We start from the raw sequence: 21,546 nt of genomic DNA on the forward strand, positions 1-21,546 counted from the left end.
TACTTATAGTTGCATGTTTGTCTCTTATTATAATACAAGCTCTTTTGAGGGAAAGGGCGGGGTTTTGCCTTTCTCTGTATCCTGTGCTACTAGCACAGTACCTAGTTCATAATTGTTTAATGAAGATGAACTGACCTTCCCCCCCCAAAAAAAAAACACCCTAGATTCAATTCCCAGGTGTACCATTCTACTATGTGATTTTGGTAAAGTAATTTCATCTCTCTGGGCCTCAGTTTCTTCATTTGTAAAAGCAGGGGGTTTGGATTAGATGATTTCTGAGATTCCTTCCTTGTGGCTGGGAGCCAGGAAGACTTTGAGTTCAAATCCCACCTTAGACACTTACTAGCTGTGTGATCCTGGGCAAGTCACTTGACCATGTTTGCCTCCATTTCCTCATCTGTAAAATGGGCTGGAGAAGAAAATGACAAAGCAATTCAGTATCTTTGCCAATAAAACCCAAATGGGCTCAAAATGAGTCGTACACGACTGAAATGACTGAACACTGAACAAGGTCCCTTCCAGGTCAAAATCTATGATCCTAAATTCCAAGGTCCCAATAGAAAAAAAGCCCTTGAATTTAGGGAGTGAACAACAGCAGTACGAGGACATGTTAAGCTAACTTCAGGTTCATTCAGGGGACTCTCCCAGAGAGCGGGATGAAAAGGGGGTGGTAGTATTAGTAAGTGCGCACGCGCAACTCATTCAATTTCCAGTCGCAGCTCCGCCCCCAGCCCACTGATTGTCGTCACTCTTGTTCAATGGGAAGGTCGGAAAGAACGCAGTCCCCGGGAGATCTGCTCTCGCGAGATCTTCCGGTCTTCCCTGCTGCCCGGCCGGGACGCCCAGGGTTTGCTAGCAGGGAGGAGCCTGAACTTGGGGCGGGACGGGCTGATCGCCCGGCTAAGCCCCGCCTCCTCCTGGGCGCGCGAGTGCGTGGTGGCGGGAATTTTACTTCTTCCGGCCCTGGCGCAAAGCGGTGGTGGCTGGGCTGAGCCCCTTGAGCTTGGGCCGAGCGACTGGAGTGGTGCCAGGTGGCCAGGTACTGATTCCCCGCTCCTCTCCTCATGCCAAGGGCAGCCAGGTCCTGCCTCCCCTCCCCTCCCCACCCCAACCCCTCCGCACTGTGCGGGACAGGCGCCCAGGGGAGCAGCGCCTAAGAGGTGGGGGTGTCCAGCCTGGAACCCTGCAAAGGCCCAAGCTGCCCGCCCCCTCTCCTTTCCCCCTCCCCTTGTTGCTTGTCTTCATCCCCGCCTGTCCTGCAAGCCTAGAACTGACCGAAGAGGGACGTCTGCTGCCATCTCACCACTCCCATTTTACAGAGAAGAAAACTGAGGTTGCTCTCTAGCTGAACTTGATCTTGTCGCCATCCTAGCCAGTTTGGAAAGTCTCCTTGGAAACCCTGCTATCGCTTTTCACCCTCCCAGTTGAAACCAGCCTGCTTGTGCCGATTTAAAACCACAGCAACCCGAAACTTATTTCAGGGAACCGTGTAAGCAATGGATGGCCACCCCGAGGCGTCTTCATTTCTTACTGAAAGTTTGGAGCTTGAGCTGGAGACGGAATGGTGTAGACCCCCTTGCTTTTCTTGTGCCTCTGATGGAAGGAAAAGTTTTTCTCCGGATTCCCACCTGGCAAGTGGATCTCTGAAGAGGTAAGAACTGGGAGCTTTGTTCTCCCTCGTTAGTTCATTAATGGCTTTGTTGTGAACGGCTAATTGATAGACTTTATAGGAATATTATATTGATTCGCGTCCACGTTTTGGTCCTGCTCTTGCCATGCTTAAGAAATACACTTGGCCTCATACACTTAAATCCTGCTCCTGGCTTCTTGCTGAGAACACCCCCAAGATGGTTCAGTAGAGTCAAGATCTGACATTAGGTGGACTCTTCTGAATGGTCTTAATTTGGTGGTGGAAAGTAGGAGATTTGAGACCCTTTTAGTTGTATATTAATATATAATAGCATTAGTAATTATATATTAATAATATATAACATTGCACAATTGTATTAATCATATATTATTAATATAGTAATTACATTATTAATCGAATGTTAATACATTACATATTAATTAAATATTAGCATATTACATTATATTAATATATTAATAATACTATATAATTAGTAATATATAGTTGTTAAACTGAAACTTTCTTAGAAGGGTACTATATTTTGGCATAGGTTTTTTTCCCCTCCTCTTTTTTCATTCATATATGTATATTATATATGCACACACATATAATCAATATATATGATATATATCATATCCTTCATATATTCATATTCAGGCTGTATATATGTGTGTGTATATGTAAATATGTATAAATATATGTATATGTAAATATGTGTGTGTATATGTCTGTTTCAGGCTATACTATATGTGTGTATGTGTAGAACCTGAAAATGAATGTGATTTTTAAAAAAAGCACATGTGAAATTTATACATTAACATGAGTTTTGAATTTTAAGGTAATACTTTCACAAAGCTATTTATGTTGCTTAACATTTTGGACCTCCTATTTTGAAATTGCTTTCAGTTTACTTAACTCAAAAATTTAACTTGTTACTTTATGGTAACACTTTTGTTATCTTTTTCTTTTGGACTTTTATTTTTATCTATTAACAAACATTTATTTTCTCTCTCTCCTATCAGCCTCCCCCCTCTTGAAAAACAAAACCCTTGTAAAAATATGCATTGACAAGCAAGACAAATTCCCACATTGGTCATGTCCAAAAATATACTTCTCATACTTCATCCTGAGTCAGTCACCTCTTTCAGGAGATAGGTAGCATGTTTCATCATCAGTCCTATGAAATGTGCTTGATCACTGTGTTGATCAGAGTTCTTAAGTCTTTCAGAAATTATTTGTCTTGACGATGTCCTATAAGTTGTTCTCCTGCTTCTGCTCACTTCACTCTTCATCATTTCATACAAGTCTTAGAAGGTTTTTCTGAACCCATCCCTGTCATCATTTCTTGTAGCACAATAGCATTCTATTATATTCATATACATAATTTGCTTGGCCATTTCTCAGTTGATAGGCACCCTCTTAGTTTCCAGTTCATCACTGTTACAAAGAGCTGCTATAAATTTTTTTTATATATAACCTTTCCCCTCTTTTAGATCTCTTTGAGGTATAGGCCTATTAGTGGTATCACTAGATCCAAGGGCATGCACAGGTTAGTGAATTTGGGGGCACAGTTCCAAATTGCCTTCCAGAATGATTAACAACAGTTCGTAGCTCCTCTAACAGTTTTCCTGCAACCCTGCCAACATTTGTCATTTTCTTTTTTTGTCATCTTTGCTGGAGGTGGAACGTTAGAGTTGCTCTTTATTTTTATTTTTCTATTAGTGATTTGGAGCATTTTTTTTCATTTGGCCATTGATAGCTTAGATTTCTACTCTTGACAACTTCTTGTTTATGTCCTTTGACCATTTATCACTTGGAAAATGGCTTTTACTTTTATGAATTTAAATCAGGTCTTTGTATATCTTGGAAATGAGTTCTTTAAAAAAGAAATTCGATTTCCTTTCTAATTTTAGTTGATTTGGTTTTGTTTTTGCAAGAACTTTTTAAATTTATGTAATCAAAATGATCTATTTTAGTCTGCATCCACAATTTTAAAAAGTATTTTTTCCTTGGGTCTCTATTTTATTTAGTATATGACCTTTTATAATTATGTCATGTATTTATTCCAGTATTTTCAATCACTTTATTCAACAGGCTTTGCTCAGAATGACTTTTAACTAGATTTCAAAGTCAAATGTACTTCCTAACAAGACCAAGATTTGCCATCATTAATCAAGAGAGTGTGTTGTAACCTAATTCTCTTTTTAAAAGATTACTTCATAGGGACATCTTGCAAATTGCTGTCTATGAGACATACGTTGACCTACAGCACACCAGGCTCTGTATTGTACCAGGGTACTTTTATTAGTTTTGTTATAAGTTTGTGAGGTGAATACTTCATTGCCTGATACTTTATAAGCTTGAGGGAAGGGGTCATGTTTTATTTACTTTTGTTTCTCAGAGCCTTGGATATGGAAGGTATACAATAGATGTTTTATTGTCTATCAGTCAATCAGCTAGTACTTATTAAGTGCCTACTATGTGTCAATTACTATGCTAAGTATTAGGGATATAAGGAAAGCAAAAAAAAAAGTCCCTTATCTCAAGGAGCTTACTGTGTAATGGGAGAGAAACACATATACAGCTCCATACAAACAAGATGTATATGGGACAAATTGGGGTAATCTCAGAGGGAAGACATTGATTAAGGAAGACTGGGAGAGGCTTCTTGCAAAATTTAAGACTTTAAATGAGACTTAAAGGAAGCAAGAAGGTAGAGAAGGGGAGGGCGAGCATTCCATGCATGGAGGATAACAGCGAAAATGAAGTTAAGAGATGGAGTGCTGTATTCGCAGAACAGAAAGGATGATATTATTGAGTGAACTAATGTTGTCATACCACAATTAAAAAATGTTTTGTCTTACAGCATGTAGCACAATAATTTCTTTGAAGTATATACCAAAAGGCTATGACTCAGTCTAAATGTTCATATTTCAGATTGATGCTTAGCTTGGACCCTTTACCAACCAACTTTGAAGATGATATAGTGGAACTCTTTGGCTTCCAGTGGGTGACTGAAATTGCATTAGTGAATTCTTCTAAAGATCTCTTTTCTTTATGCAGGTATTTTGTGTGTGTGTTTGTGTGTGTGTGTGTGTGTGTGTGTGTGTGTGTGTGTGTGTTTTGAGGGGGTTGGAAGGAGTAGCATTGGTGAGCAGGTAGTAATGAACCTAATTGCTTGAGAAGCCAGAAAGTTATAAAGCTTATTTTGAACATTTTAAACATTTTCATCTTCCAACAAAAGTAAATTTGACTGAATTATCTTTTTAGTGTGTTTCTTAATAAGCCTATTCTTTCTGGCACTTTATATTTGTTTACTATTTTACAACTGAAATGACGTTGTATAAATGACTTCATCAGTCCAGGTCTTGGGTTTTTTCATCTTCAAAATATGTGTTGCTTGTGACTTCCAAAGTCCCTCCCAGTAATCATATGACCCTAAATTATCTAAAAGGGGGGGGGGAATATTAAAAAAAGACATTTTGCTTATCTAAATGTTGAGCTCTTTTGATAACTTGTGGAGCTTAGACTTAAAATTTCAAAATCTCTTCCTGGTTGTGTTAAAAAACATGTCAAATCCACTTTGATAATTCTTTGAAGTTGTTGTTGAAGACAGTAGAAAGCTTAAGAGAGTGACATCACCCAAAAGCCCATAGTAAGAAAGTATTTTTGATGCATGTAAAAGGGAATTGAATAGTCCAGTTCTTTCCTGCATATGGGAGATTATTCTAGGAGACCCTGGTTAAGGTTGTTTCAATGGGGCAAAGATATGGAATGAGAGAATTTTATAGACAATGAATGTAGGGTGGCTGTTCCAGGAGTTATAAGGTAAATAGAATTAATATAAGGTAAATAGAAATAGAATTTGGCATCTTAAGTTAGTAGTGCCTTAAGCGGCAGCTTATACAGTAAATAGAATGCTGAATTCATTTAGAAATATCTGGGTGCAGATCCTGTCTTCCATACTTAATTGCTATGTAAATTTGGGCAAATCGAATAAATTCTCTGTGGTTACTTCTTCATCTACAAAGTGGGTATAATAATACCTATAGAGCCTCAGAGGGTGATTGTTGTGGATCTCAAAGGAGTTAGTGTATGAAGATTATTTGAAAACTTTAAAGAGCTATATTTATAGTAACAATTGTATCTATATGTAACAAACTATTATTATTTGCTTTAAAAAACACCATCCCTCTTGATATTTCCCTTTTTTGGGTTCTAATTGCACTATTATATATGCTGTCCTTTTTGATCTAGACCTCATTATCATAAGATGTGGAAACTTCTTCCAGGAATGCAAATCACATGTAACTGCTGGTCTGAGAGAGTTGGCTAGTGTACTGAGAAGTGAGGTGACTTAATTCATGGTCACATAACCAGTGTTTGGGAGAGGCAAGACTTGAACCTAGCTGGCTTTTTATCCTCTATACCTGGGTGCTTCTCCCTGTACATATGTTATGTAATTGTTTTATTGCTGTGTAAAAGTTTTGTAAGCACATTCAGAACAAACATAATCTTATACTGTTAAAGGGATTTGAACATTATAGTTAAGACCTACTCAACTCCTTTTTGGAAATAAAATGAAATGATGTTATGGTTTTTTGTATCTGGAATTTTTAATAGAATGTCTGAGAAAGCCAGAATGTGAGTTGAAAGAGAAATTCTCTATCTTACAGAAAAGCTTCATTACTTCATTATCTGAAATGACCCTTTGAGGATCATACACTGCTTGTGTTGCCTAAATACTCAGTAGGCACTATGAATTTATGAGATGTTCATTTAAAATGTTTCAAAAGGAAAAGTCTGATATAAACATAGGAGGAATTATATAGTCTGTAGTATTATATTTGGAAATGTTTGCAAGGTGGTCTTTTTTATCATATAAACTATCTGAACTGACTTCCCTTTTATTTAAAACAGGCAACAAATTTACAAATTGGAAACACTATTACAGACCACCTGTGATTTGGGTAAGTTTACAATGTGTTTTAAATATAGCAAAAGTCATTACTCTTCAGTAAAATGCAATTTCTAGGGTTTTTTTTTTCAAATTGAAATTTTGTTGCAATAGAGTAATGGAATTCCCATTCTCAGTTTGGAGAACCAGAAGATGAAATAGAACTGATATCTAGTTTCTCTCCTGTGAAAAAGCAAATAAAAAAAGTTTGTTTAACTTGGAAGAAAGCAGGGAAGGTGGGAGGGAGACATTTATTAAGCACCTACTATGGGCTAGGCACTGTGCTAAGTGCTTTACAAATAATTCAACAACCCTGAGAGATAGATGCTATTATTATTTAAATTTTAAAGATGAGGACACTGAGGCAGAGAGAGCTTAAGTGACTTGCATAGGGTCAGACAGCTGGCAAGTGTCTGAGGCTGGGTTTGAACTCAGGCCTTTCTTACTCTGTTCTGGTGCTCTATTCACTGCATTATCTATCTGCATCTAGATGTGGGAAATGTCATGCTCATATAGTCTTAAATCAATTTTCTTTTCTGATCGTCTCTGGATCTTTTATTTTGGTAGGAGATATAGTTCAATTTTGAGGAGCTAAAGTGGTTGGGATATTTGATGCAGGGAAGGAAGAATAGGGAATAGAAAGGCAAATTATCTAGCTGTTACACAAGGTAGTTCTCTTCTGCTGTCTCCTGTATAAGCAAATTTCTTTACGTATAGAATGGACCCTCTTCCTACAACCTTACCTCTGCCTCATTGTGGAATGTAGAAGGAATGTAAATTGTGTGAGACCAGACCCATGGGATGAAAGCTCTGGCAAGTCTTAGCACACTGGGAAGGTTCAGAGTTTAGGTTTTTTGAGCATGTTTCTTGTTTGGGGACTAGCCTAGTCAAATTCAAAGAGGCACATTCTCAATTTGGCCTCCTTGTGATTTGTTTTTGGTCACGTGACTCATGAGAGCTCTCCCTTAAGATGTAGCAGGGTTGTGATTTTCATCATTAGAAGGTGTGCCGCTGAAGAAAACATAAATCATTGAAATAGGGACTGTTTATTACTGTCTTTTGGTCTTTGTTTGTGTTTCTAGTGCTTAGAAGAATACCTGGCACAGAGTAGGTGCTTAATAAAATGCTTTTTGACTTGTCTTGAAATAGTAAAAAAAAAAAAAGTAAAAAATAATTTAAAAAGTCATTATTTTCATTATTTCGTAAGTTATTTGTTATTTCACTGGGGAGTTGGAGGTGGGGAGCAGTACAGCAAAATTTCTGTATTTAAACGTGAATGAATTGTCTGTGGTATAGATATGCCTACACTGGGTGGTAGGGATCTTTATATAATAATAATAGAAAGATTCTATAATCACTAAGCATATAGGTTATTTTCAATTTTTTGCTATTTTAAATCAAATAGCTATAAATCTTTTGTATAGAAGGGTCCTTTTTTCCTCTTTCTATGATATTTTAGGATAAGGTCCTTCTTAGCTATGGAATTTGAGTTAAGAGATTTGATCAGTTTAATTTTAATTTCCATTTAAGTCTCTTGTTGGTTCCCTTATTGAGTCCAGTGTTTATTTTGTTTCTGCTCCATAAAGGATATGTTTACTATTTTTGCCTGCTTAAAATTTACTTATGAGTACATTATCACATTTCATAAAGGTATGTTGAAATATGCTCCTTAATACCTGCCTTGATTATCTGTAGTAATCTGCATCTGTAGATAATCTGTAGTAACAAGTTGTTTCAACTTTCTTTTTAGATTAATAATTAGTTTTTTTCTTTTTAAGTATATGGTCAGCAGTCAGTATGTGTTTATTAAGTGCCTACTATGTGTCAGGGAATGTAACAAAGACACAGTGTCTGCATTCAAGGAAATAGCATTCATGGGGAAGAAAACATTCAAGTAATTATGTAAATACAAGAAATACACAGTGTCGATGGATTTACTTTCATAGGGAAGACACAAGGGGGCCTTCTGCAGAAGGTGGGAGTTGAACTGAGTCTTGAAGGAAGCCAAGGAAGCTTGGGTTGAAGGGAACAAGGGAGAAATGTTCCAGAAATGTGGAAATGAAAATCCACAGAGTGGGGAGGCAGAATGGCAAGAGGCCACTATTGTTGAATCGTAAAGCATGTGAAAGGGGGTGAAGTGTAAGGAGACTAGGTCGTGAAGGGCCTGAATAGCCAAACGGGATTTTATGGATGATCCTGGAGGAAGGTAATAAAAAGCCATGGAAGTTTATTAAGTGCGAGGGTAATGTGGTCAGACTGGTGCTTTAGGATTTTCAATTTTGCAGCATTGTAAAGGATGGTTTGGAGAGCTTCAAGGCAGGGAGATCTCCCAAAAGGTATTTCAGTTAGTTTTTCCTTTGAGTATTTAGATACTATGGTATTTTATGCATATACATTTAATGTTGAAATTACTTCCTTATCCATGAGAATAATGTAGGCTTCCTGGTCTGTCTCTTTTATTTTAATTTCATTTTTAAAAAATAATTTTAAGTAAAATGTTTTATGGATGCCATTTTTGCTCTTCCTTCACTGGGCTTCCCCCTCCCCCATATGAACTTCTCTTGTAACAAAGGAGTACAATTAAGCAAAAGGAAAGAGTACATTGGCCATGTCTGACAATGTGTTGTGCCTTATCCTTCACCTGCATTCCTTCATATTTTTGCTGAGAGGAAGTCTGTTTCAACCTCGTTTCTCTTGACAGCATGTATATGTGTGGCTGCTATAGAAATGCATACTTATGTTAATATGTGTGCCTGCATATATATGTATAATTTTTTTTTACTATGACCTTGTCTTGAAATCATTATTATAACCCTTGCTTTAACGTATTTAGCTGAAATGTTATAAATTCTACTGTAGTTTATCCTTTTAACTGTATATGAATCCTTGAAGTGTATTTCTTGTGTGCAACACATGGTTGGCTTTCATTTTCTAATCCATTCTGACCCTTTTCTGTTTTATGGATGAGTTTGGCTCCTTGACATTTAAAATTAGAGTTGTTAAGTTTTGTTTTTTTCCCTGCCTTCATTTCCCCGTCCTGTCGTATTATCTCACTTTTTAAACAGTCAGCACTAATTATCTGCAGTTTGCTTGAAAAATTATAATTCTAGTATCTTCCATCCTCCTAACTCACAGCCAAATCACTGCATCTATCTCCCCCACTTTTTTTTTTCCAATAGGCCTTAGGTAATTGTTTCTTGTTTGGCTTAAAGTAGTCTCCTCCCTACTTTACCTTTTAGTCAGATACCCCTTCCCCGCCTCCCTGCCATAGCCTTGTTTGTAACTAAAAAGTGTGGTTAAGAAAACAATACGCTGTCCAGTCTTGTAATGTATTCTTCTTCGTACTGCTTTATTTTCTCTCATTTTTCTGCTAAGCGTCTCTGTTTCTACTCTCACCTCTTTGTATGAGTGACTTTCATTTGAGACAGCCTGATTTCCAGATACACTGAGTTTCCCCTTCCTCTCACCTTGCCAAGAGCTTTTTTTCCTTGAATATCCAAAACTACAGTCTATTTCTTAGTTGCTTAAATGACCCATAGAAAGTTAACTGGAGGAAAACTGGTTGTCTCAGAATGACTTATTTTCTCCAAGTAGTAAGTACCTATTATACTCTGGAGGCAATTTGTTGTAGCAGACAGAGAGTTAGCCTCAGAGTCATTAAGACCTGCATTCTAGTCCTATCTCTAACACATCCCAGATGTGTGACCCTAGGTAAGTCACTTAAACTCTCATTAACTCCAATAACTCTCTAAGACTGAGATGCAGAGAGAATGCAGCTCTTCATTGGCGGAGAGAGTTTTTCCTGTGGGTGCTCCTTATACCAATGAAATCAAAGGTGCTGACCACCCTCCCTACCCCCCAAAAGAAGATTATACTTGCTTTTCATTATATCACATTTTAACCTTTCATTTCTCATTGATGAGTAAACTTTGATGATTTGGATTGGCGCTCTTTGCTATGTGACCCATGTCTTTCTGGCTGTAGGATTTGGAGTCAGAGGACCTTGATTCATAGTCAAGCCCTGCCCTCGGCTAACTGTGAAACCCTTAGCAAGTCATTTAAACTCCAAGGCCTCAGTTTCTTCCTCATATGTAAAATAAAGGCTTATCCTAAATGGCTGTAATAAGGCTCTAATTCTATGACTTGATTTTCTCCCCTTTGGTAAACACTAGACCTTCTATAGAGGCCTCATGTATTCTCCCAGTTTTTCTACCTTTTAGGTAGTTCTAATGTTTCTTGTTGCATCTCTGCATTTTTTAAATTACATCTGTTCCCTTTTTTTTGTATGATGTCTACTGTTTCATTAAAATTTTCCAGCTTCTGTTCTAAAATATTGATTTTCTTTTTGAGTTTAACTTCAGGTGATTCTTTTATGAGGTTTTTCCATCACTCTGGGGGCTCTTGTGGTTTTTCCATTGTTCTTCCTGGGTTTATAGGTGTAGTTATTGCAATATTATTTCATTCTTCTCCTGGATATTTTTTTCCTCTTAATTTTTTACTCCTTAGTATTTGTTCATTGTATTTTTTTTATTAATTTATTTTTAGTTTTCAGCAATCACTTCCATATGCTTTTGAGTTTAAATTTTTCTTCCCCTTCCTCCCCAAGACGATGTGCAATCTGATATAGGCTCTACATATACATTTCTAATAAACATATTTTCAGGTAAGTCATGTTGTAAGGAAGAATTAAAACCAATAGGACGAACCACGAGAAAGAGGAAATAAAACAGAAGGAAAAAAAAAGAGCAAACAGTATGCTTTGATCTACATTCAAACTCCATTTTTCTGAATGTGGATAACATTTTCCATCATGAGACTTTTGGAGATGTCTTAGATCCTGGCATTGTTGAGAAGGGTTAAGTCTATCAATACTAGTTATCACACAACATGGCTGTTACTGTGTACAATGTTCTCCTGGTTCTGCTCACTTCACTCAGCATCAGGCTATACAAGTCTTTCCAGGTTTTTCTGAAGTCTTCCTGCTCATCATTTCTTATAGCACAATAGTATTCCATTACATTCATATACCACAACTTGTTCAGCCATTCCCCAGTTGATGGGCATCCCCTCAATTTCCAGTTCTTTGCCACCATCTATAGAGCTGCTATAAATATTTTTGTACATGTGGGTCCTTTTCCCATTTTGTTATCTCTTTGGGATACAGCCCTAGAAGTGCTATAGCTGGGTCAAAGGCTATGCACATTTTTATAGACCTTTGGACATAGTTCCAAGTTGCTCTCCAAAATGGTTGAATCATTTCACAACTCCACCAACAATGGAATAGTGTTCCAATTTTCCCACATCTTCTCCAACATTTACCATTTTCCTTTTTTGTCATGTTGGCCAATCTGATGGGTGTAATATCGTACCTCAGAGTTGTTTTGTTTGCATTTCTCTAATCAATAGTGATTTAGAGCATTTTTTAAATATGGCCATAGATGGCTTTAATTTCTTCATCTGAAAATTGCCTGTTCATATCCTTTGACCATTTATCAATTGGGGAATGTCTTGTATTCTTATAAATTTGACTTAGTTTTCTATGTATTTTAGAAATGAAGCCCTTATCAGAGATACTGGTTATAAAAATTCTTTCCCACTTTTCTGCTTCGCTCCTAATCTTGGTTGCATTGGCTTTGTTTGTTCAAAAATTTTTCAATTTAATATAATCAAAATTGTCCATTTTGCATTTCATAATATTCTCTAACTCCTGTTTGGTCTTCTCCACAAATCTGACAGGTGTTGTTCATTGTATTTATAGCCTTTTAAAAACAATTTCTCACTCATTTCTTTGGTTGCTGCTGGCTTTCTGTGGGGATTTTCTTGTGAGAATGTCTTGCCTTTCCCCTCTTTTTTCCCCCCATGGTTTTTCTTTTAATTCGTTTGGTATATTTCTTGCTGTTTTGTCATGATAAAGGGGAGCTGGTTTTAGATCTGACCACTTACTCAGATGTTTTGTTGGAAATCTTTTGTGGATAATAACACTGGAGGAACTACAGCTGAGTCTTGATGAGTAGGAATAATGAATCCTCTGAAGTGGAGAATTATTTGAATTTCTCACTGCTTATTTCCATTGGGCTTGAGCTAGTTACCATAATTTACATGATCATGACTTCAAATAGTGCGAATTAGAATACATGTGACTACTTGTTACTGCTTCAGGGGATTCATTATTTGAACTCATCTAGATCTAGCTGTACCTCACAGGGTTATTGTAAGGGTGAAGTGAGATAATATACACGAAGCACTTGGAACATTATGTAAATGTCAGCGATTATTATGTGTTAGTTTTAATACTAGATGTGGAGTGTGACTGGAGTAGAACAGAGATTAAGACAATATGCTTCAGTAGCATTGGAGGAGATGGAGAGAACTTTCAACTTTGACTTGGAATGGGGTGGGGAGGGGGACCTTGGAAGCTCTATAGAAGAAATGCCACTAAATCAATCCTTGAAGGAAAAGGAAGATTTCAACAAGTAGAGATAAGAAAGGAATATTTCTAGGCATAGTTGACAGATGGGAAATATCAGGATAACTTTGGAAAATGGATTGTAGACTAATTTGCATGGAGTTGGGCCACTGCAGTGAATAGTGTCAAAGTTTTTCTTTAAGAGGTACCTACAGCTTGCTCAAACACTTAGAGAAATTCTCAGCTGATATCTTAGGGTTTTCTCATTACAAGTTGTACTTGCCTACAGAATGCAAGATAGGGTATTACATGAAGTAAGACCAGAAATATAGATTGAAATAGTTTAAAGAAAACTTTATATGTCTGATTGAGAAGTTTGAATTTTATCTTATTGGTAGCCATTGAAGGTTTATGGGGAGAGAAAGGAAGTGATGGTCGGTCAAACTTGTGTCTCAGTAGAATTGTGTTTGGTGTGATCTGAAGGATAGAAATGGGGATACTGGTGGGGACAGAAATTATACTAGTCTAAGTGAGAGGTGATGAGAGATTGAACTAGAATGGTTCTAAGTATGAATGGAGAAAAGGGGACAAATGTAATTCTTGGTGTAGAAATGGAATCAATAGGACTCGGGACCTAATTGCATGTAGGCCTGTGGGTGAGGGACAGAAAAGGAGTCCCCAAAATGACTCATTAGATTTATAGCTAGTTAGGGATCTTAGAGGTTAGCAAGTCTAATCTCTTCATTTTATAGATGAGGAAACAGATCCAGACAAGTTAAGTGGCTGAGGTCACATATGTAGTAGAACTAGAATTTGAATCCACCTTTCTGACTCCAAATTCAGCATTCTTTCCATTGTACCAAGTTGACCCTAAGGTTTTGAACTTCATTGACTAGGAGAAGGTAATACCATAAATAGAACTAAGACAGGTAGAGTGAAGGATAGGTTTATGGGGAAAATAAGTTATTTTGCTTTACCTAAAATTCAAGGGAAAGTGTTTTGTAATTGACTACCTTGACCATTAACAAATCCCACTATGACTATCTGAGTTTTGAATAGTCCTGTATCTTTATGTTTCTTGCCATGATGTGTTAGCTGCTAACAGATAATTCTTAAATTCAAGCAATTGTATCAACTGAGTCATTGGAATAAAATTACTTAGTGACACTGCCAAATGCAACAATTATTGTTTTGGTATAGATAATGCTAAGTTGTTTCTGACATTATTAATGAGTAGCTTCAGTAGATTTAGATAAAATATCATCTATATAGAGGAAGATGCTTGTCTTACCATTTGCTCTCTCTGGAGGCCTAGCATCCTATGTTAAGTTATTTAGGTTAAGAATGGAGTGGGAGAGGGGCAGCTAGGTGGCACAGTGGATAGAGCACCGGCCCTGAAGTCAGGAGGACCTGAGTTCAAATCCGGCCTCAGACCAGTCACTTGACACTTACTAGCTGTGTGACCCTGGGCAAGTCACTTGACCACAATTGCCTAAAAGCAAAAAAAAAAAAAAATAGAATGGAGTGGGAGGTCATAGCTCTGTTTTATAGTTCTTAGAATGAGAATTTCATCTGTCAGTGGCATTCTCTGATTTTGGCAGGAATGTTGTAAAGCAGGCTTTGAAAGAGTATTCATAGCCTAGGATCTATAATAAGATTATTCAGTTTGGTCCATAGATGGTTCTTGTCTGTGAAATCAAAGGCTGATGAGAAATCAGTCAGCACTGCTTAGGAGTCTTATGTCTTAATGTTTTGTTTTTTTGTTTGTTTGTTTTGTGAAATTAAACAGTTATCATTGTTGTTGGGAGTATGATGATTATACTCAAAAACCTGCTTATTTTATGTGAAAAATGTTAGATTAAGAGTCCAGTCCTTTTGACAAGAGAGATGGTGTGGAGTTTTGAGTGAACTATCTAGCAAGTTTATTTGTCACTATGTTTGGAGAGTTGTAGTGTTTTCCATTGTAAGAACTGGATAGATTATACTTTGAGTCTCTTCCATTGGAACTTGTTCCCAGAAGGAGGGGGAGGGGAACTGGAGGGGGAAAAGGAATAAACATTCCGTGCTTACTATTTGGTATGCTTCATGGTTACAGATATCTCATATGATCTTCACCACAACTCTGTTAGCTGCTGTTATTATCTCCATTTTAAAGTTGAGGAAATGGAGGTAAACAAAGGTTAAATGACTTGCCCAGGGTCACACAGCTAGTGAATATAAGTGTCTGAGGCAGGGTTTGAACTCATTTCTTCCTGACTCCAGGCCCAACACTCTGTCTCAAAGAGTTAGGCAAGAAGTACTTCGTTTTAATCTCTGTATCCCCAGTGTCTAACAAAATATTTGGTTTTTAGTATCTGCTTAACAAATACTGATTGATTGATTGATTGGAATAGCCTCAGTAGACTAGGGCCAACCCATCCTAAGTTAGGTAATCAAACTTTTTAGAAGTGGATTGGGTCTTGGAGAGTGAGAGTGACCAAATCCCAAATTATTGAGAGCTTAAGTAATGCACTTATTTTTTTCAAGAGACCCCCTTTTTTTTTTTAACCAATCCAAGAGGAAGAATCATCCTCAACTGAACAACTTTTGTAGGGAATAGGACTAACTCCTGGGCCTAGGTAGAATCTTAATCATTTCCGTGACAAAATCTGATTCCCTTCCTACCTGAGAAAACTAAATTAGAACCCCTAGCCTGTTAATTTATGTGAGGTTGCCAGTGGGTACTGAGGTCTTGCCCTTATGAGAGTTGTGTGGGAAAATCAGGGCTGAAGCTCTTCTGCAGGATTGTCCTGTCTTCACCATTCAGTTGTTTCAAAGAAGACCACCTAGTTAGACTCTGAGAAGGGAAATGCTAGTTTCCTAAAGTATGTAGGTTTTCCATAATGTGGCTACTTTGTTCAGCGTAATAGTTGTGTTTTCAGTAAGTCAACAAACATTTATTAACTACTTAGCATGTGCCAGGTATTGTTCTAAGTTGGGGAAACAACTAAAGGCAAAACAAACAAACCCAGAACTTACTACCTAAAGGAGGCGATTATGAAAATAACTGGGTACATATAAGACGTATACAGAGTGGAGGAAGGTAATCTAAAAGGAAAAAAAGGGGCAGCTAGGTGGCGCAGTGGATAGAGCACCGGCTCTGGACTCAGGAGGAGCTGAGTTCAAATCTGGCCTCAGACACATAACACTTACTAGTTGTGTGACGCTGGGCAAGTCATTTAACCCCATTGCCTAACCAAAAAAAAAAACCAAAACGAAAAAAAATAGGATTTGTGGAGACTACGACAGGCCTTCAGAAGAAGGTGGGATTTGAGCCTAGTCATGAAGGAGACCAGGGAAATGGAGGTGTGGAGACAGAAGATCACAGGCTTGGGAGGACAGTCGATACAGAGGCAGAGATGGGAGATGGAGTGTGATGTTTGAGGAACTTCAGGTAGGCCAGTATCACTGGATTGCAAAATAAGTATAGTGAAGTAAGTCATCAGAAATACAACATAGGAACAGACCAAGTTGTGAGAAATGTTAAATGCCAGGACCATATTGATCCTGAACTTATTTGAGTTTCACTGTGGGGCAAGGAGGGGATTGGAAGAGGCATGTGTGTGTGTGTGTGTGTGTGTGTGTGTGTGTGTGTGTGTGTGTGTGTGTGTAGTGCGGGGGGAGGAGTGGAAGAGACACTGTCACACCTGTTCTTTAGAGTAACTTTTGAAGTCAATAATGTCTACTTTATTTACAGGCCAGGCATCAGCTTTACACTCTGAAGCAAACAATATCAGGCATCAATGTGTTATGTTTCTTCATTATGTGAAAGTTTTCATCTTTAGGTAGGATGTCATTTATTTCTTAAAAATTTTGTGGCCCAACATGCATATATGATCGATGTGTAGTGAATAACAGTATCTTATGGGTTTCCAGGTACCTAAGAATACATGAGACAGAGAATGATGTTCCAGTTCACCCATATGAGGCTTTGGAGGCCCAGCTTCCCTCAATATTAGTTGAAGAACTTCATGGATTGATCTTATACACTGGCCGTCTGTCTGACCACCCCAGTGTTATCCCAGGAGCATTTGTAGTGCAAAACCAAATAAAGGTTCGCCTTATTTTGTTCATTGTTAAAATATAGTTTTCACTGAAATTTTTGAAAAATGAATTTTGCAAAATAATTATAGCAACATTATCTGGTCACTCTTCCCCAGTGGAAGAACATTAAGACAAACAGTCATTGAAATCAGCATCCTTTTTTGTGTATCAGTAAATAACAGTGGAAGCAGAGCAAGAAGTCTGTGGAAACAAAGTAAATTAAAAATACACACACATTTGTTTTTTAAAGTTTCTATTGCCTTCCTTTTAGGGAGCTTAGATGAAAGCTACGAGAACCCAAGGAACTTTCTCATTTCACTGTGGAGAAGCTTATAGAATTAGCAGAAAAAGTATTTGCATATGTACCACAGTCTCTCAACTATGATTTTTGTGGACCCTTTCTAAAGTGTGATTGAGATTTTTTTTTTCTAATGTGCTTTTAATCACTGTCTTCATTCCTATTGGGGAAAAAGAAAATAATACTTTTATCTTGTGTTTTTGTTTTGTTTTGTTTTTTTAATCAAACAGTAATATCATAGTGCCCTCCATGAGCTTGATGTATGAAAAACAGAATTTACACAAATGATAGATTTGAATAACATAGATTTTCCTGAATATATCTCATAGAAAGGGAAGTAGACATTACTGTAAAATGCTAGCACTGTTATGATTTTTTTTACTGCTTCTGACACCTTTAAGAAAATTAAAATAAAATTCCGCTAAATCCTAAGATGTTAGAAATCTTAACTCCAGAGGTCATATGGTCTGATCATTTACCTGTCTTCATGTAAAAGAAGGTATCAGTACGTCTAATAGCATTCAGAGTAATCTCATGAAGAAGTAAAATTCCACAAATGTTTACTGCAGATCTCTGCTTTGCCTGTCAGTTTGGAAGATAGAAAAGTAAGACTGACACCTGTTCTCATGGAGCTTATAATCAAGTAATTGTGATAAGATATATATATAAGTAAGAGTGACATAAATTAAACTGTAAGTACATGAGAAGGGTATTACGGACAAAAGAGGGAAAGATTACTTCTAAGTTGGGGGTCTCTATCTTTCCTGCTCTTCCCTATTCCTCTCTTTTCTTTCCTCGTCTTTTCCCCATTCCTGCCAGATTCCCATGGAATACTCTGAATTTGTCTTTTTTTTCCCCCACGTAAGAATTTATGTCAATTTAAAAAAAACAACAAAACCCAGGAGAATGTGCAATTTAAACTAGCAACAGGAAGAAAAAAATGGAAATAAGCATAAAGTCATGTAAATGATCATGAGGAAAGTGTGACCACCTGTTCCTGATTCTTTTGGAATAGGATGGTACTGACTTGTGATTGCATTGGTATTCGGAACTCCTTATGAGGAAACCTCAGTAGTCATCATCAGTGCAGACCAACAACTTCTTTGTAACTTTGTGTCAAGCTTTTAGGCTTGGAGTCAGGAAGATTTAAGTTCAAATCTGACCTCAGATACTTAGGAGCTGTGTGACCCTGGACAAGTCACTTAATCTCTGTTTGCCTCAGTTTCCTCAACTGTAAAATGGGGATTTTGCACTTTGTGTCATAAATTGCAGTTCCCTTACAAGGTTGTTGTGAGGACCAAATGTAAAATACTTAATACAGTGCCTGGATCCTAGTAGGTGCTTAATAATTACTTATTTCCTTCCCTCTTAAATGGTTGTCCTGAGCAGTAAGGGGTTGAGTGATTTTCTCAGGGTTACACATCTCAGGAGTGGAACTTGAACCCAGTTCTTCCTCACTCTGAAGCTACTCTCTATCCATTGTGCCACATGGACTCTTGATTGTATTATGTAGGCAAATTTAAGATAGTTTGACTTGAAAGTCAACAGAATAAAATTTTGCTAAGTATATTACTCCCTATTTTCTAACCAAACTGGCCTACTCCCTGTTCTCCATGTGTAATATTCTGTCTGTTGTCTCCATACCTCTTCACAGGCTGTCCCTCATGCCTAAAATGCTCACTCTCCTCATCTCTCCAGAGTTTTTTAGAATCCTTGGAATCCTTAGTTCCCTGTCATCCACAGGAAGTCTTTCCTGTTTTCTCCTGTTGGAACACTCTCCCATCACAGAAATTGATTTGTATATTTTCTGTATATGAATATACTAGTATATCAATGTCATTTCCCAACTCCACCCCCAAAAGTATGAGGGCAGGGCCTGTTTCATTTTTTTCTTAATATCCCTAGTGCTCAGCACAGTGTCAGTCACATATTGGTGTTTGATAAAAGCTTTTCAAATTGAATTGAACTTGAAAAAAAAGATGAATGTTAGAAAATATATATTTTTTTAAAGAGCAAAATGCCAATCCTAAAGACATGGCCTCACCACTTAAAGAACAAAGAACATTGTTTAAAGAAAAAATGCTAACACCCATAATATGCCTTTTGGGGGTATGATCACATAATCACATGAACCAGCAGAAAGTGCTAGTATTGTCAGTTAGATTTTTAAAAATAATGCATTGAGTAATGGAACTATTTTTATTGTGGCATTAACAACCCAAGTGTATATTTTGAATTTCACACTAATGAAAAATTCTGACAAGATGAGGATATCTTAATATCAAATTAATGCTTTCCTCATAAAAATAATGGCTCATAAAAGTGTTTGAAATCATAAAATGACACTTCAGAAACCTGATAACAATTTCCTTTCTTACTTCACTTAGAAAAATTCTAAAATAAGAACAATGAAAACTAATGTGATTTTGAAGTATTTGCTGATTTGCAACTTGAATGAAACCAGAAAGTTGGAAGTGACTTTAAGTAAACTCATCAGTTCTCTTCTAATGCTTTTAGTTAGGTCTGCCTTAAACCAATCTAGTGAGGTGAGAATATATCCTCGCTTCAAATCTTTACATAACTGTTCTAGTGATAAATGAGACAAAAAGTTTGTGTTTCAGAACTGTAGTCAGTTAATTGGGTCTTCACCCATGTGTACAAGGAAAAATATGGTTATTTGCTGTATAACACCTTTGAAAGTATTGGAGGGTCTCAATCATAGTTGATAATTCTGTCTCTGAATGTCTTTCACAGCTCTTTCCACCATCATGGCATTTAATACATCTTCGTTTGGACATCCATTGGCTAGTGCTGGAAATTCTTCACATTCTAGGTGAAAAAGCATCAAGTAAGTCCATGGAGTGCCAGTGTATGTCTTGCCTTTCCATTAATTTCTTTTTATTCCTTCTTCTGACTGTCTTGCTGAATTATGTACATTTGGTGAAAATTATTTTTGGTTCTTTGTAAGGGAAAACTAGAAATTCCCACTAATATGTTAGCATTAAATTAACATTTAATATTTAGTGTCTGCTTAATGCTTGATCCTGGTTATTACGATATTCAAAAATATTTGATTTTCTTGTGGGTGCTCCCACTGACAAATCAAAATGCTTCTAGGACTTGGTATTTGATATTTAAGTTGCTGTGCCTGAAAAAGTCATCATCCTACTGCCAATCTAGTGCCTTAATGAAATTGCTTCTTGGCTGATGGGTGCAAAGCCCACTGCTGTTAGGCCTGCCCTCAAAGAGAGCTTCTTTGCTTTGGGAGGACCTGCCAAAGCTGACCCCAGCTTTCATAGCCTTCAAGAACCCAAGTAGCCCTCCATACTGCCATGAGGCATCAGACTAAGAATTTAATCAACAAATTACCACAGTACTTTGAAAAGACATTTTTTTTTCTGTTACTCAAGAAGTCAGCCCATGTTTTTTTCTTCTACATGAAACGTAGGTCTCCAAAGAATTCCTTTTAGCTGTAGTGGGATTGGTTGAGTTTGAGAAGATGTACAAATTTTGGTGACCTCCACTCCCTCTCAAACTGTTTTGTCGTCATCCCTGCTTTTGTCTCGTTTTTCTGGCTTAAAAGAGACAGAGTGGTATAGTGGGTAGAAATCTAGAAGATCAAGATTCACTTCTCTTCTGAGACATTCGATAGTGCTGTGATCCTGGGCAAATCACTTTATCTCTATGAATCTCAGTTTCTTATCTGTGAAAGGGGAAAATAATAGTGCTTCATTCAGTGTTGTTAACGTTGAGATTAATTTTTGTAAAGTGCATTGCAAACCTTAAAGCATTGTAAGAATGTTAAATATTATTGGTATCTGTTGTTATTGTAGTTCAGTCATGTTTGACTCTTTGTGACCCTGTGGACCATAGCACACCAGACACATCTGTCCTCCACTATTTTCCAGAGTCTGTCCAAGCTCATGTTTGTTGCTTTCATAACACTATCTAGCCGTCTCCTCCTCAACACTACCTATCCATCTCCTCCTCTGCTGTCACCTTCTCCTTTTGCCTTCAGTCTTTCCCGACATCAGGATCTTTTCCAGTAAATCCTGTCTAATGGTTATGTGGCCAAAGTATTTCAGCTTCAGCTACAGTATTTGTCCTTCCACTGAATAGTCTGAATTAATTTCTTTAAGTATTAATTGATTTGATCTACTTGCTGTTCAAAG

The 21,546-nt window shown here is 37.2% G+C and overlaps 1 protein-coding gene across 1 annotated transcript in view; it reads left to right on the forward strand.

The window, feature by feature from the left end:
• Nucleotides 1-903: 903 nt before the first annotated feature.
• Nucleotides 904-21,546, forward strand: part of MMS22L (MMS22 like, DNA repair protein) — a 160,454-nt gene continuing 139,811 nt past the window's right edge. The window contains exons 1-7 of the mRNA XM_020998331.2: nt 904-1,039; nt 1,482-1,651; nt 4,568-4,693; nt 6,551-6,600; nt 16,730-16,817; nt 16,909-17,086; nt 20,129-20,222. Of these exons, the coding sequence (XP_020853990.1) occupies nt 1,497-1,651; nt 4,568-4,693; nt 6,551-6,600; nt 16,730-16,817; nt 16,909-17,086; nt 20,129-20,222 (691 nt within the window). The 5' untranslated portion in view covers nt 904-1,039; nt 1,482-1,496. The remainder of the gene's footprint in view (nt 1,040-1,481; nt 1,652-4,567; nt 4,694-6,550; nt 6,601-16,729; nt 16,818-16,908; nt 17,087-20,128; nt 20,223-21,546) is intronic.

The sequence above is a fragment of the Phascolarctos cinereus genome, unplaced genomic scaffold (genome assembly GCF_003287225.1).
Source record: "Phascolarctos cinereus isolate Bilbo 61053 unplaced genomic scaffold, phaCin_HiC Scaffold_5;HRSCAF=322, whole genome shotgun sequence".
Lineage (NCBI taxonomy): Eukaryota > Metazoa > Chordata > Mammalia > Diprotodontia > Phascolarctidae > Phascolarctos > Phascolarctos cinereus.